The 13,935-nt window shown below is 44.9% G+C and overlaps 1 protein-coding gene across 2 annotated transcripts in view; it reads right to left on the reverse strand.

Moving 5' to 3' along the window:
* Positions 1 to 218: 218 nt before the first annotated feature.
* UBE2T (ubiquitin conjugating enzyme E2 T) overlaps positions 219 to 13,935 on the reverse strand; it is a 130,997-nt gene continuing 117,280 nt past the window's right edge. For both annotated transcript variants that reach the window (XM_078644171.1, XM_078644170.1), the window contains exon 7: positions 219 to 798. In XM_078644171.1, the coding sequence (XP_078500297.1) occupies positions 679 to 798 (120 nt within the window). In that variant the 3' untranslated portion in view covers positions 219 to 678. The remainder of the gene's footprint in view (positions 799 to 13,935) is intronic.

A 13,935-nucleotide genomic window follows, 5' to 3' on the forward strand; every position in this document is an offset into this window, starting at 1 on the left:
CAGCAATTATCCTTCCGAGCCATACTAAAAAAGCAAATAATACATCTAATTGCTATTTTAAAACAGACAACACCACAAAATTCGCAAAAAATATTATTAGTTGCAGATAATCCACTCCAGAACTGAATATTAATCATCATCAAAGTATAGTCCTGCTGATTTAAGGATTCAGGAAGTACATTAAAGAACGTGTACAAAACATTCAGCAATGCTTCTCAGAGTGCTTCAAAAACACTTTATTAAATAAACGTCACAAACACAAAAATATGACAAACCTACAATAACAAAAACAGTTACACTGTAGGGACTACACATATTGCAGGCTTCCTATGCATTTTAACAAAGGGAGCTTCATCCTAGTAACATTCATTGCGCTCTTCAAATTCTGGGCCTCTATTCAGATACTTTTGCCACCTTTCAGGTAACAAAAAAGATGGCCTTTTATCCTCTTCTAGGAACAGGCACTTTCAAGAGAAACGAGAATCGAAGCGTGGCTTCATGAAGCAGCAGTATATTCCAATTAGAACTAGAGATAGTACAATATTTAACTTTTAATCTTTTGGCTACGCTTTAGTCATGTCAGAAGAAATCTTCTATTAATTTTCCAACAGCAGGCTTTGCCTCGGGTGGCAAAAAACATGAAGGCCATTCACGCTGAACAAAGCCTCATTCACACCATCATGGTCCCAGACAGGCTTTTTTAGCTTTCCCGTCCACAAGGGTTGCTGGTCTTTTTTGGGATTCAGAGGAGGTACACACACCTACAGGGATCTCCACTTTGGCAGACGTTTCCAGATTCTAAACAAACAATGAGACAGAATTAAATAAAATCATTGGTATTCATATCATTTAAAAGTGCACTTATAAGATTGGGCATGTCCTGTTAGATAATTAATGCAGGAAGTGCGGAAAGCCAGAGGTAATTCTGGCACAAAGTTCCAACAATCGGGATGCTTTTTACTAATATTTGCATAATTTACCTCTGCTAATAGCTTGGCATGATAGCCCTTTTGACATGTCCAAGTCTGAATTACGGCTTTGTTTTTGGCTACCAGCACTGACGTGTTGCAGGAAGAATGTTAAGACGTTAAAGGTAGCACGGAATCAGGGCACGAGTCGGGGGTACATGCAGGTGGACGGCATTCACCCACTATTTTCACAGGGTGAACGCCGTCCACACTGCAGAGAAGTTGAGCCCTACTAAATGTGCTGAACCCGCCCCGGTGTAATTTCCAAACACTGGGACACTTTCAGCAGCGCCTGCACGTATGCAATAAGTAACAACGTGCAGGCCTTTCATATTTTAGACTCCTGCTGGGCCCATAACAAAGGGCGAATTTGAGGGGTCGCAAGGCCTCCTTTTGTTCGGGTCTCCTGGTTGGGAGCAGTCAGGAGCCTCACACCTAGAAACAAATGCAGCAGAGGGGAAACAGAGGTTAGCACATCACACATACTTAACGGAGGAAGCTTTTCACTTTGTTCAGGCTCTGTTTACTAGATATGCATGCACTGTAAGAATGTCAAAGTGTTGGTCTCTCCCAGTATTTACACAAAATAAATGTAATTTATATAGCGCTTACTACCCCTGAGGAGCCATTGAAATAATTTAAGTACCACTATTTTTTCTTGTATTGAGCTACTCATCCGAAAACAGAGTGTCAGAGCACTTTAAATCACATGTACATATTAAAGTCGTGGCTTGTGATACCACTTCCTAAAATGTCAATTCCGGTGATGCCACATGTAATGCAATGCTCCGTGATGTCATGTGCCGTGATGTCATGTGCCGTGATGTAATTTGCATACTGCCTATCTAGGTTAGTTCCCTCACTTATTTTTTAGGACTTGTTCCCTGCAAGGAATAGATAGCTAGCAAAAGTGTAGAGGAAAAGCCTATTGTGAGTGCCTATGTAGGATGACAAAATTAACAGACTGAGGTAAGTATATGAGAAAAGCCCTACCACAGCCTTGCCTACCAGTGGAAGAATGAGAGTAACATTGCAAACTGGACGGCTTCTAGTTTATCTAAATGTGCATGCATACAAGGGATACCGTAGGGAGGGCAATTTGACAGGGCAAGGGAGGGGAGAGCCTCTGGTGCAGTGGTAAAGTGACAAAAGAACATTTGGAAGTGTAGGCCCTTACATTTAGCTGGAAGTAGGTGCTTCAAGTGGCATTCACTTTTTGTAGCTATGTCTCAAATTTACTGTAATTCCTTGGCCTCATAAGAGTGTGTGAAGAATGCTATGTACAGGTTGTGGCTTGTTTACCAATGGAGGAACTCCACAGAGTGAGGATATGGGTTGAGATTTTATGACGTTCCACCTCCTCTGAGTAAATGTATCAGTGTTGTCCGCAATTGTGGTATTTCTTTGGGGTGGGGCTTCATGGAGTAGGGAGGTGAGAATAAGAGGGCAACTAAGCTCTGCCAACATTTTAGTGTGATAACATGTTGGAGGTATGGTGGCAGTTGGGACATTTGTAGGTGTTGGAGATTCTGGGAGAGGTACACTGGGCTATCAAACCACCAGAGCGACCAGCTATTGCTTGTTGCTGAAACAAATTCATACTCTAGAAAGGGTATTGAAGAGTCACAACAGAAAGCCCTTGGGTGGTCACACTTTTGTGCATTTGTAAGTTACACTGTTGAAGCTAGGCTTTTACACACAGTTGCAGATGATATGAAGACAAATCAGAAATTGAACACACCCCTGGTTTGAGCAGAGAAAAGTAAAGAGTGTCCACTTATTTCTTTTATGGTCCCCAAATATGGAAAATTTGTCTCATAGATTAAAACTCTTGTATAAAAAATAAAGCCAAACGCAATTCTATTAAAGTCCGCAAAACGGGAAAAATAAAATATAAGTAAAACTGAATGGAGTTCAGAGTCTGCATGAGTTGGAGGATGACCGCTGTGAATGACCGCAAAGTAGTCAAATATATCAGAAAGACTTTTAAGATGAAAGGGGTGAAGGATAAGGATAAGTAACTTACCTGGAATCCTAGTTCTCTTCCAGGGGTATACTCATCAAAGTCATAAGCACTGAATATTCCTGCCCACGTGCGGGATCCCGGAGTAATAGCCAATAATATGCATATATCTACATATATACACATATAAATACCCATATATATAGATAATATGCATATACATATGCAGCCTGAAAAACACCATATTAGGCTCCAAAACTGCCATTATTGCATGTAAAACTTTTACATTTGACTAAATAAAGACATATACGTCACCATATATGATATATGTAAAGAAGAAAACTGCCCTGAGTTTCTTTGAAAAACATAACCTTTATTTTCAAAGGTAACAAAAGGCAGGATTATAGAGGCAGGTTTAGTCTAGACAGGCTGCATAGAAAAACATTGGACAATTGGTGCCGTGCCTTTAAAACCTCCAGGAACCCCCAGGCTCCCATCATGGCCCACAGATGGAAAATTTGTCTCAGAGATTAAAACTCTTATATAAAAAATGAAGCGAAATGCAATTCTATTAAAGTGCGCAAAACGGGAAAAATAAAATATAAGTAAAACTGAATGGAGTTCAGAGTGTGCATGAGTTTGAGGATGACCGCGGTGAATGACTGCAAAGTAGCAAACACATCAGAAAGACTTAAGATGAAAGTGGTGAACGATAAGGATAAGTTACTTACCTGGAATCCTAGTTCTCTTCCAGGGGTATACTCATCAAACTCATAAGCACTGAATAGTCCCGCTCACGTGCAGAAGAAAACTGCCCTGAGTTTCTTTGAAACACACAACCTTTATTTTCAAAGGTAACAGACAGTATCATAAAGGCAGGTTTAGCCTAGACAGGCTGCATAGAAAAGCATTGGAAAATTGGCGCTGTGCCTTTAAGACCTCCAGGAACCCCCAGGCTCCCATCATGCACCACAGGTGACAGTTAGGTCAGTTCTTTTGGACGGCGTATAACAGGGTAATCACAGCATGGGTAACAGGTACATATACAGGCCTGGTATTCATCTGGGGAGGAGGGAGGGTTGCTTATGACTTTGATGAGTATACCCCTGGAAGAGAACTAGGATTACAGGAAAGTAACTTATCCTTCTCTTCCAGGGGATACTCATCAATAATCATAAGCACTGAATAGATTAGCAAGCCCATCCCCATACTCTGCGGGTGAATACCAGCCTACCAAAACAGTTTACCAACAGAAATTACCCAAGCAAATTTCTCAGGGATGCTTGACCAAACGGAGCATCCGCCCGAGTGTCAGAATAAAGGCAGTAATGACGTGCGAAGTTATGAACCGAACGCCATGTAGCTGCCTTTCAAATTTCATGAATTGGTACATTTCTAAGCATTACTATTGTAGCAGCTTTGCCTCTTGTAGAATGTGCTCTCGGCCTGCCCTGGAGCTGCTTTTGTGCCAACTGATAAGATAACCAAATGCATGACACTATCCATCTGGAAATGGACCTTTTAGAGGCAGGAAAACCTGTATTCAACGGAACATAATTCACAAACAGCTGGTCAGACTTTCGTACACTCTTTGTTTTTATCAAGGTAGAATTTCAACACTCGCTTTAAATCTAAAGAGTGCAGAGCTCTCTCAGCCGGAGAGTCCGGATTGGCAAAAAAAGTGGGAAGTGTGACTGACTCGTTAATGTGAAAATCCGAGACCACCTTAGGGAAGAACCTCGGGTGAGTACATGACACCGCTCTATTCGCATGAAAAACGAGATATGGCGCTGTAGAGCATAAGGCCTGTATCTCGCTTACCCTGCGCGTAGAAGTGATTGCCGCAAGAAAAGCAGTCTTCCATGACAGGTGTTGCAGGGAAGCCTTATGAATGGATTCGAATGGGGGCCCATTAGTTTAGATAGGGCCCCTTCTCCTCCGTGGGAGCTAAATGTGGTCCTAACAGGAGGATAGACTATATTGAGGTCCTCCAGGAAATCTTTACAACTGGCATTTGAAAAAAAGAAGCCTGAGTGGGAGACTTTCTATATGCTGTTATCGCTGCCAGGTGAAATTTTATGGAGGAATACTGTAAACCTGCTTTGGCCAAAGACAGTAAGTATGGCAACAGTACCTGTTCTTGACCTCGAATAGGATCATGACCTTCAGTAGTACACCACATGAAAAAACGCTTCCACTTAAAAGCATAAGTCCTTCTTGTAGAAGCTCTCCTAGCCCCTTTTAAAATCTGCATGCAGTCCTGTGAGAGGCCTAAATGTCCGTATTGGATGAACTCAGGAGCCATGCTGCTAACCTCAGGGAAGGCAGGTTGGGGTGGAACACCTTGCCGCTCGCCCTGGTCAGCAGATCCGGATGACATGGCAACCTCCTGTGTGGTACTCTGGATAGGTGAAGAAGGTCCGGATACCACCACTGGCAAGGCCAATCGGGAGCAACCAGGATCATGTCTGTCTTGGCCTTGTACAGCTTCCTGATCACCAAGGGAATGAGTGGAATTGGTGGAAAGGCGTTGAGTAATGTCTCTGGCCAATCTATCCACAGAGCATTCCCCTTGGACCGTGGTTGCGGGTACCTGGAGGAGAAGACGCTGCATTTTGCGTTTTCTGCGCCCGCAAAAAGATCGATGTCTGGTGTTCCCCAGTCGTGGAAGATGCCTTGTACCACTTCTTGTTTTAGCACCCAGTTGTGTGCTTCTGCGAAGTGCCTGCCTAGGTCGTCCGCTTGAACATTCAGGAAGCCCTGCAAGTGAACTGCAGATATTTTCATCTCTCGCGCCAGAAGCCATTTCCAGATTGCTTGTGCTTCCAGAGACAGGGGTCTGGATCTTGTTCCGCCCCGCTTGTCCAGGTAGTACATCGATGTTGTGTTGTCCGTCTGAACAACCAGAGAGGTGGATGTTATGGACGGAAAGAACGCTTTGAGAGCTAGATGTACAGCTCTGAGTTCCAGCATGTTTATGTGGTATAGTTGGTCTTTCTCTGACCACATTCCTTGGATCTGTAATGATCCCATATGAGCGCTCCATCCTTGAAGAGACGCATCCGTCATCAGAGTCTGTTGAGGCATGTCCTCTCGAAAAGGGAATCCCACGATGAGATGAACCCGTCGCATCCACCATCTGATGGAGAGTCGGACTGACAGAGGTATTGACAATCTGTATTCCCAGCGATTGGAGATTTGGGACCACTGATCCTCCAGAGCCTGCTGCGGAGGTCTCATGTGAAACCTGGCGTTTGGAACGAGAAAAATGCACGAGGCCATAGGCTGAGGTGTCTTCAAGAGTCTGACACTTGAGGAGAATGGATGATAGTCTCTCCTCTGAAGGATACGCTCTTGCGTTGACTGAGTCCAGAGTTGCGCCTAGATAGTGTATCCTCTGTATTGGATTGAGGATGGACTTCTTAAAGTTGACATGCAGACCGAGCTGATGCAACTGATGAATACATTGCGTGAGATGTTGTTGCTGAAGAGTGGGAGATGCACTCTTGAGAAGCCAGTCGTCTAGGTAAGGATAGACGAATATGTGCTGTTTCCTCAAGGAAGCCGCTACTACTGCCATGCACTTTGAAAAAGTGCGAGGAGCCGACTTCAGCCCGAAAGGCAGGACCGTGAATTGGGAGTGGTTTGATTGGATGCGAAACCGTAGGAACTTCAGATGCTTTGGAGAGATTGGTATGTGGAAATAGGCATCTTGAAGATCTATGGAACACATCCAGTCCCCTTGATGCAGAAAAGGTATTATTTGATGTAATATCAGCATTCTGAACTTTTCTCGGAGAATGCATTTGTTGAGACATCTGAGATCTAGTATAGGCCTGAACTCCTTGTTTGGACCTTTCTTTGGGACCAAAAAATATCGGGAGTAGATCCCTTGCCGACGTTGTTGCCATGGGACCTCATCGATGGCGTTCTTTAGGAGTAGAGCAGACACCTCTTCCCTCAAGAGATTTATACGATGGGTGACAGTCTTTTGAGGAGGAATGGAAGGTGGAGGGGACTTGAATTTGATGGTATACCCATTCTTTATAATATTCAGCACCCACCTGTCTAGTGTGATTTTTGTCCACTCTTTCAGGTAAAAACATACACTTCCCCCCACCGGAGTGGGTAAAGGAGATAGGGGAAGCAAGCACTCACTGCTTTTGTTGCTGTTGCTTGGCAGCAGGTGTGGACTGTCTTGAATTGCCACCTCTACCAGGACGACGCTGGGAGAATTGTGACCTTCCTTGGTTTTGTTGCGAGGAGCATTGAGGGGTTTGAACCCTCTGTTGGTTTTGTCGTCGATCGTAAGGACGGTACCGTCGCGTGAAGTCCTTCCTCTTCTCGAGACCCACAGCTTTAACCGTATCAAGCTCGGTTTTCATGAGATCCGAAGAGTGATGACCCATTGAAAGCAAGGTTAAGAATCCGATGCTGTGCTTCAGTCCTGTGAGCCTCAGCCAAGCTGAGCGTCGAGCACAAATCCCATGCGTGTAGCCATGTGCAGCTAGATCTGAAGCATCCGCCGCTGCACTGACCACTTGATTGGCTACTAGGCCACCTTCATGCAGGATTTCAAGAAAATCTTGTTTGTCCTCTTTAGGGAGCTTTTCTGTGAAGGGTGACAGGGAGTCCCATAATGAGCAATCATATCGACCCAGCAGGGCCGAGCCGCTGGCTACTTTCATGAAGGAAGCTGAGGTAGTACACATTCTCTTCCCCACAGAGTACATAGCCTTACTGTCTTTATCAGGGGGCACAGATGATGATGCTGCCCCCGTCTGATTCTTTCGTGCCGCCGACACAATAACAGAGTCCGGTGGAGGGTCAGCCCTCAGAAAGAAGGGATCATTATCAGGAGCCTTATATTTCTTGGAGATCCAAGATGGTACAGCCCCCACCGCTGCTGTAGTAAGAAACTTGTGTAATGCAGGCTCCAGCAATCCAGGCACTAGAGAAAGCAAAGGTCTGGAGGAGGACTTTTGGTGCAGGGTTTCAAACATCACCGATGTCTTGGTGGTAGAGACCGGCATTTCAATGTGGAGTTTAGCAGCCTCACGGCAGAGAGCCTTATTAAAGGTTAGAACATTATCAATGGGTGATATTCGGCTTGGAGGAGTTGAGGAAAGAGTTGGAGAATAGTCTGCCTTGGAATCCGACAAAATCTAGACGATCGGTGGCGTGCTGTTCTACTCCTGGGAGCGTGATGATCATCTCCTCACCGATGGGGACCTTCTCGGCGTGGTACGCTTGGGTCTCCCCGAAGAATGCATTAACTGTATCAAAGGGGACCTTGAGCTTCAAGAAGACCGTGGTAGGTTAATTCTGCGGATCTTCCACTCTCTAATATCTCCTAGCCATCTTGGCGAGATATTGGTTGGTCGGGCTGGAGACGGTGCTGGTAAGGGCTCTGGAGATACTTGCACGATCTGAAGCACTGGGGAGGAAGAAGCACTCCCTGAAGTCACAACCGGGGTGTCACAAGTCGAACGGTCCTTCGACACTGCCCTAGGTCTCTTCGCTGGAGGAGAGGCCGATTTAGATCTCCTCGACGTCATCCTAGATCTCGACCTCCTAGACCCAAAAGGACTTTTTCTTGATCTGGACGTCGATCTCCTCGACGGCGATATCTTCGGCGACGACGTTGGCGGCATGTGCCTCGACGTCGAATGGCTGGTTCTCTTCAGCGTCGAAGCCCTTGGTGTTCGGCTCGACGTCTATGCCAGTGGACCTCTCGCCGTCGATGGCGATCTCGAAGCCGGTCCAGAGCCTCTCGGCGGCAAACTTCGATGTCGATGGGTTGACGTCGAGTCCCGACCTTTTGCTGTCGTAGGCGAACCAGACTTAGACCGCCTACGCGTGGATGGAGACCTCATCCTCTGTCTCTTCTCAACCTGTCTCGACGGCGATGGATGTCTCGCCGAAGAAGGATGCTTCGACTGAGAGGGATGTTTCGACGTCGACGGACGTCTGGACGGCAATTTCGACGCCGACTCGGAGCACTGCGGTACCTTGGATGAAGATCTGTCCCTTGACGGAGAAGAACAATGCCTTCTTTTTACCCCTCTCATTGCGCTCTTTAGGATGAGAAGAGGGCTTCCTGGAATGATGCTCTTCTCGCCCACTCACTGTTTCTCCTCTCTCATGAAGGGAATGCACCTTGATCTTCTCCCTCTCTCCAAGGGTTCTCTTGGAAAACTTGCTGCAGTGGTAACATTGGTCTGGCTTGTGGGATTAAGGCAAACAAGCAATACAGACCGAATGAGGTCTGACTTAGCCATCTTTTTACCACAGGCCGGGCACTTATTAAATAAGGCCGGCATTTTGACTGGAAAAAATAGGCAAAAGTCAGAAAAAAATTGTAGAATTAGTCAGACAGAGACTAAAGACATCGAGTGAAGTCAAAAAAATTAAGTTTCTACCAGAAAAAAGTGATAAAATATCACCAACTGGCGAGCTCAATGCTCCAATCAATCAATCAATCAATGACACTTGTAGAGCGCGCTACATACCCGTAGGGTCTCAAGGCGCTGGGGGGGGGGCGCATATGTAGATATATGCATATTATTGGCTATTGCTCCGGGATCCCACACGCGGGCGGTACTATTCAGTGCTTATGACTATTGATGAGTATCCCCCGAAAGAGAACCAGCAGGAAAAGTCTTATAATGGTACACATCAGTAGCGAGGCACTGTAATTGACAGTCTCCACTGAGACGTATTTCTGGAAAAATGAAAATAATAAAACTATAAGCATATGCGAAGACACTCATTTCCATGGTTAAAACCGCTATTCTAGAGGGAAATTGTTCAAAATCCTCTGTCATTATGATGGAAAAAGGAAATTAGCAATTCGGACTCAAATATAAAAAGCAGATATTGGGAAGCTTTTTCAAAAAGTGCATCCTTAAAATTGTCAGTGTGGGAAGTAGAGGGGAATGAAAGCTTTCTTATAGCCTTAGACCCCGCTGTTAGGCCCGCTGCAGCGTTATCCATTACCAGCTTTTAAAGTCCCACTCCCTTGTTAGAACTCGCTACGGGTTGACTTTAAGGCTATTAGAGCATTCCACCCATGTGCCCATGTGAATGCAAAACTTGCCTTTTATTTATATCTTTTAATGCAACTGTATAAGAAGTCTTTAACCACTTGACCACGGCGCTAATTCCGCTGCGGTGCTGACGGAATAATGAGTGGGTGGGGTTCGGACAGCCCCCAGCTGTCTTCCGCACACACCCACTGTGACATCGAACTGCCGGGGGCAGTCTGACGCTTTGAAGTGATTAAAAATTAGAACATTTCAAATTGATGTATGCATTAATTTAATTTAATGAAGATCCTCTTCATAAAGAAGGGTAAGTCCCTTAGCAGAAACAGAAGTTTTTCTGTGGCATAATTTTCATTAATATTTATATACACTGAACAGTACAGTAAGATCATCTCTTTTTAAAATAAAAGCAAGGGTGACAAAAATGCAAGATACATGTACCGGGAGGCTGAAGCTCTTTGTCGTTAACCATTGTAGCTAAGTTGGCAAAATATTTAGCTAGATCGCTTATCAGACTTATGCTCCATTCTGTTTCTTCATTAGAGCAACACAAGAACTTTAAAGCAATTTATGGAAATCTTGGACTTTAACATTTGCTGAATGCAATAACGTCCGCTAAAATAAAGAGCAGTGATAGTCATTAACGAAGTAATGGAAAATTACTGGAAGTGATGAACACAAACCAGATTTTCTGGATACTGCCGAACTGGTGAAACATAATTCCCCTGTGTATGGTTGCTGCAGTTAGATGATCACAAGTGATCTGTCACAAAATATTCTTCACCGTAAGGACAAACGGAATATAAAAAACACTAGCCTTGGGACGTTGGGTGTTTAGTTAAAGTCAAAGGGCCTTATTTATAATTTGGCAGGCAGCCCGCTCTACCTCAGGCTGACTAAGTTACTTCATCGCTGCCAGCCAAAATTTAGAAATAGCCGCTGGCTCAGCAGACGTTTCAAGCATTGGCAGGAACCACGTCATGGCGGTTTCTGTCAATGCATTGTAAGTCTGCCATATGGCTTCATCAACATGATGGATCCATAGGGAAAAAGTAAATTTTTATTTATTTTGAAACAAAAAAATTCTAAAGCGTGATTTACTTTTTGATAATAAAAAACAATGAGCCCCCTTGCCATGGGAGTGCCCTCCCATGGCGAGAAGGGCATTGAGCACTTTTCAATGCCCTTTACCGCCAGATTTTTCCTGGTGGTGACGGGCATTGAAAAAGAGCTGTGTGTCCACCCATCTAAATTAGGTGGGCAGACATATAGACAAACTTCCGATGCCCTTACTTCATTGATCCACTGGAGCCGTCTGCCCACGGTAGACAGAGTAGTCTCTGCCGTTGTCAAACCATGGAGGTTCAACTCTAAATCGAGCAAGCAGACTATATTGTTGGCAGGCAGGAAACTTAATTGATGTTGTGACAGAACTCTCCGCCAACATATAAATTGGGCCCAAAGTCTTAATTATAGATTCCATGTAGGTATTTGGTTTGACATAAAAGGGGTGTTTGTGCTAATCGAAATATAAAATAAGGATATGGCTAAATAATTAAGACATGCTATCACTTACAAGGGGTGCCCTAAGTATCACAGCAGTTGTCAAATATTCTATACAATCCTAGGATTAGGAGTGGGATCAAATAATTTATTAAAAACTTAAGGACTTTGGTTATGTTAGGGCAGAAGTTGACGATCACCTGTACCATAACCCCAAGTATTCTCTTTGAGCCTGTAAGTTGGCCTCTCTTGTTGCATCAGTTTGAGAACCCCTATTGCTGAGGGACTCAGAAGCTGCAACCAGACGCCCCTAACGGATGCAGTTGGTGGGCCCTGCTAAGAGGAGACCTTCCATTTTTCAAGCAAATCTGTAGTCACAAGCAAGTGGTTCCACCTGACTCCTTCTGCACATGTCCTGGATGGTGCAGCATTTATAGTTTATAGGGCACAGTAGCTGCACCCAGAGGTAATGCCTCCAAGTGTACAATAAATGCAATGGGAAAGGACAGATTGGGAGACTTGGTGATTATTTTTTGTGTAACTGGAAATGTCAGCAAACATTAGGTGAATAGGTTTTGCAATTAAGACTATAAAAGGCTAAACATGCTAATGGTAGGCAATTCGCAACCACTAGAAGTGCACTTGTTAGAGTTACCCTTAGATGATCACAAATACCTCTATGTGCGAGTTTGAAGGCAGAAGTGACCCTCCATTATCAGAGGACAAGAATAGCCCACTCCCCCCTTCTTCCTCTTCTAGTCCTCATCTGGTGACCCTCTTAGGAGGGGAGCAGACATGGTTTCACAGGACAGTAGGCCCTTAAGGTAGTACATGCAGGGCCAGCTTTTGGCATGGGCGATCTGGGTAAACGAGTCCAGGTCTCAGCAGATGTAGCGGACTCCTCGATCTGTCTTCGTTCAGGAGGTGACCTGTGAGCACAAAAGGACCTCCTACTAGAAACACCAATGGCAGGGGGCAGATGGGGAAGAAGTGTAGGAGAAGGATCAGGAGAGGCGCCAAATGTAGTTTTGACTGGGGCATTGTCTCAGGAAAGGCTGGCCCAGAGTACATGCCCAGCGCATGGAGGCAGCTGTCATTGTCTGCTTCCCTGGTGCACTGCAATGTGAGCCATCTGCAGAAACCACCTCTATTCCCCATCTAAAGAGGGAAACTCCACAGACTCCGATGGGCAGCGGGCTGTTTAATATCTCACTGAGTTCGATAATATAAGCTACAGCACAATAAACCCCGCTTAAGACACAGATATAGTCAGGGGCTCCAGAGAGGCCACAAGAGGACCTAGAAGCCATCTCTCTCTCTCTATGACACTATAAGTAAAAAGAGAGCTCCCTTGAGAATGCACTTCTACAAGCACATGTGAGTCCAGTTGTGGTTCTGCCTGGCCAGCGCTACCTTTGTTTTTCTGACCTTATTTGGTTGTTTGCCCAGGTTGTTTGCCCAGGTCCTGAACTGCATTTTTCTGTGCTAGCCGAACCAAGAAGGGCCCGTGGACCCAGTGTGTGCCCTTTCACCTCAGCCTCATACACGGTCTGCTGGTTGGACACACAGCGTCTGCTGCTCGCCAAGGCAGAGGATTACCTCACTGAGCAGAAGTGACTGACAGGGACTGGAGTGAACATGGACCCCAGAAGATCGGTATTGGATATATCCCAGTTTTAAATGGCAGGCATCATTCAACCCTATGCAGGAGATTGTTTGATACTCCTAAAAATACTTACTCCACTTCCTGTCTTCCAACATACTCTGTGTTTCATTTGCAGGACACTGTTTAAACGTGTTTTCATTTCCAATGTGGATCAGTGGTAGAAGTGGGCGGGATTGGCAGGCACGGCATGCCCCTACTTCTTTTATTCAATAGATTCTGTTCCCCTACTTTTTTGTTTTAAACATTCGTCCTAAAGTGGCAGAAACTGCCAAGGCCGGTTGAGAAGGCTTGGCGTTCGTGGCCGTTCGGGTGGGCAGAGAAGGATAAGGACTCTTTTCCTGCTTGCCCTGAGAAGACAAGGACAGCTTACACTCCTGCTCTGTCGCTGGCAACTGCCCCCACACTCCTTCTCTTTCTTCCTCTTATTCCCTCTCTTTATGACTAGATCCTCCTCACTGACTGAAAACCGTGACTTCAAGCAACAGTTCTCACCCTCTCTTTCCTCCTTTCGTTTTTTGTTCCCTTGTGAAATGGATCCAAAAAGAGAAAAACACTTTTGTCGTCTTTTTCTTACATTTTTATTTTCCACAGTGCAGCCTCAGGAATAAAAGGTTCAAATTATGAAAAATAAATAAAAAACGAAATAAAACAAGACACAGTGGTCGTAAAGTGGGCAGATTTATTTTATTCACGCCCAAACACATTAGCGACACTTTACCGAGTTTGCCAGTGATGCGCTACTTTTGTATTCTTGTCTTTCTTTGAACAGCATTGTTTTCACCGGGTGGG

Source organism: Lissotriton helveticus, chromosome 5_1, assembly GCF_964261635.1.
Source record: "Lissotriton helveticus chromosome 5_1, aLisHel1.1, whole genome shotgun sequence".
NCBI lineage: Eukaryota > Metazoa > Chordata > Amphibia > Caudata > Salamandridae > Lissotriton > Lissotriton helveticus.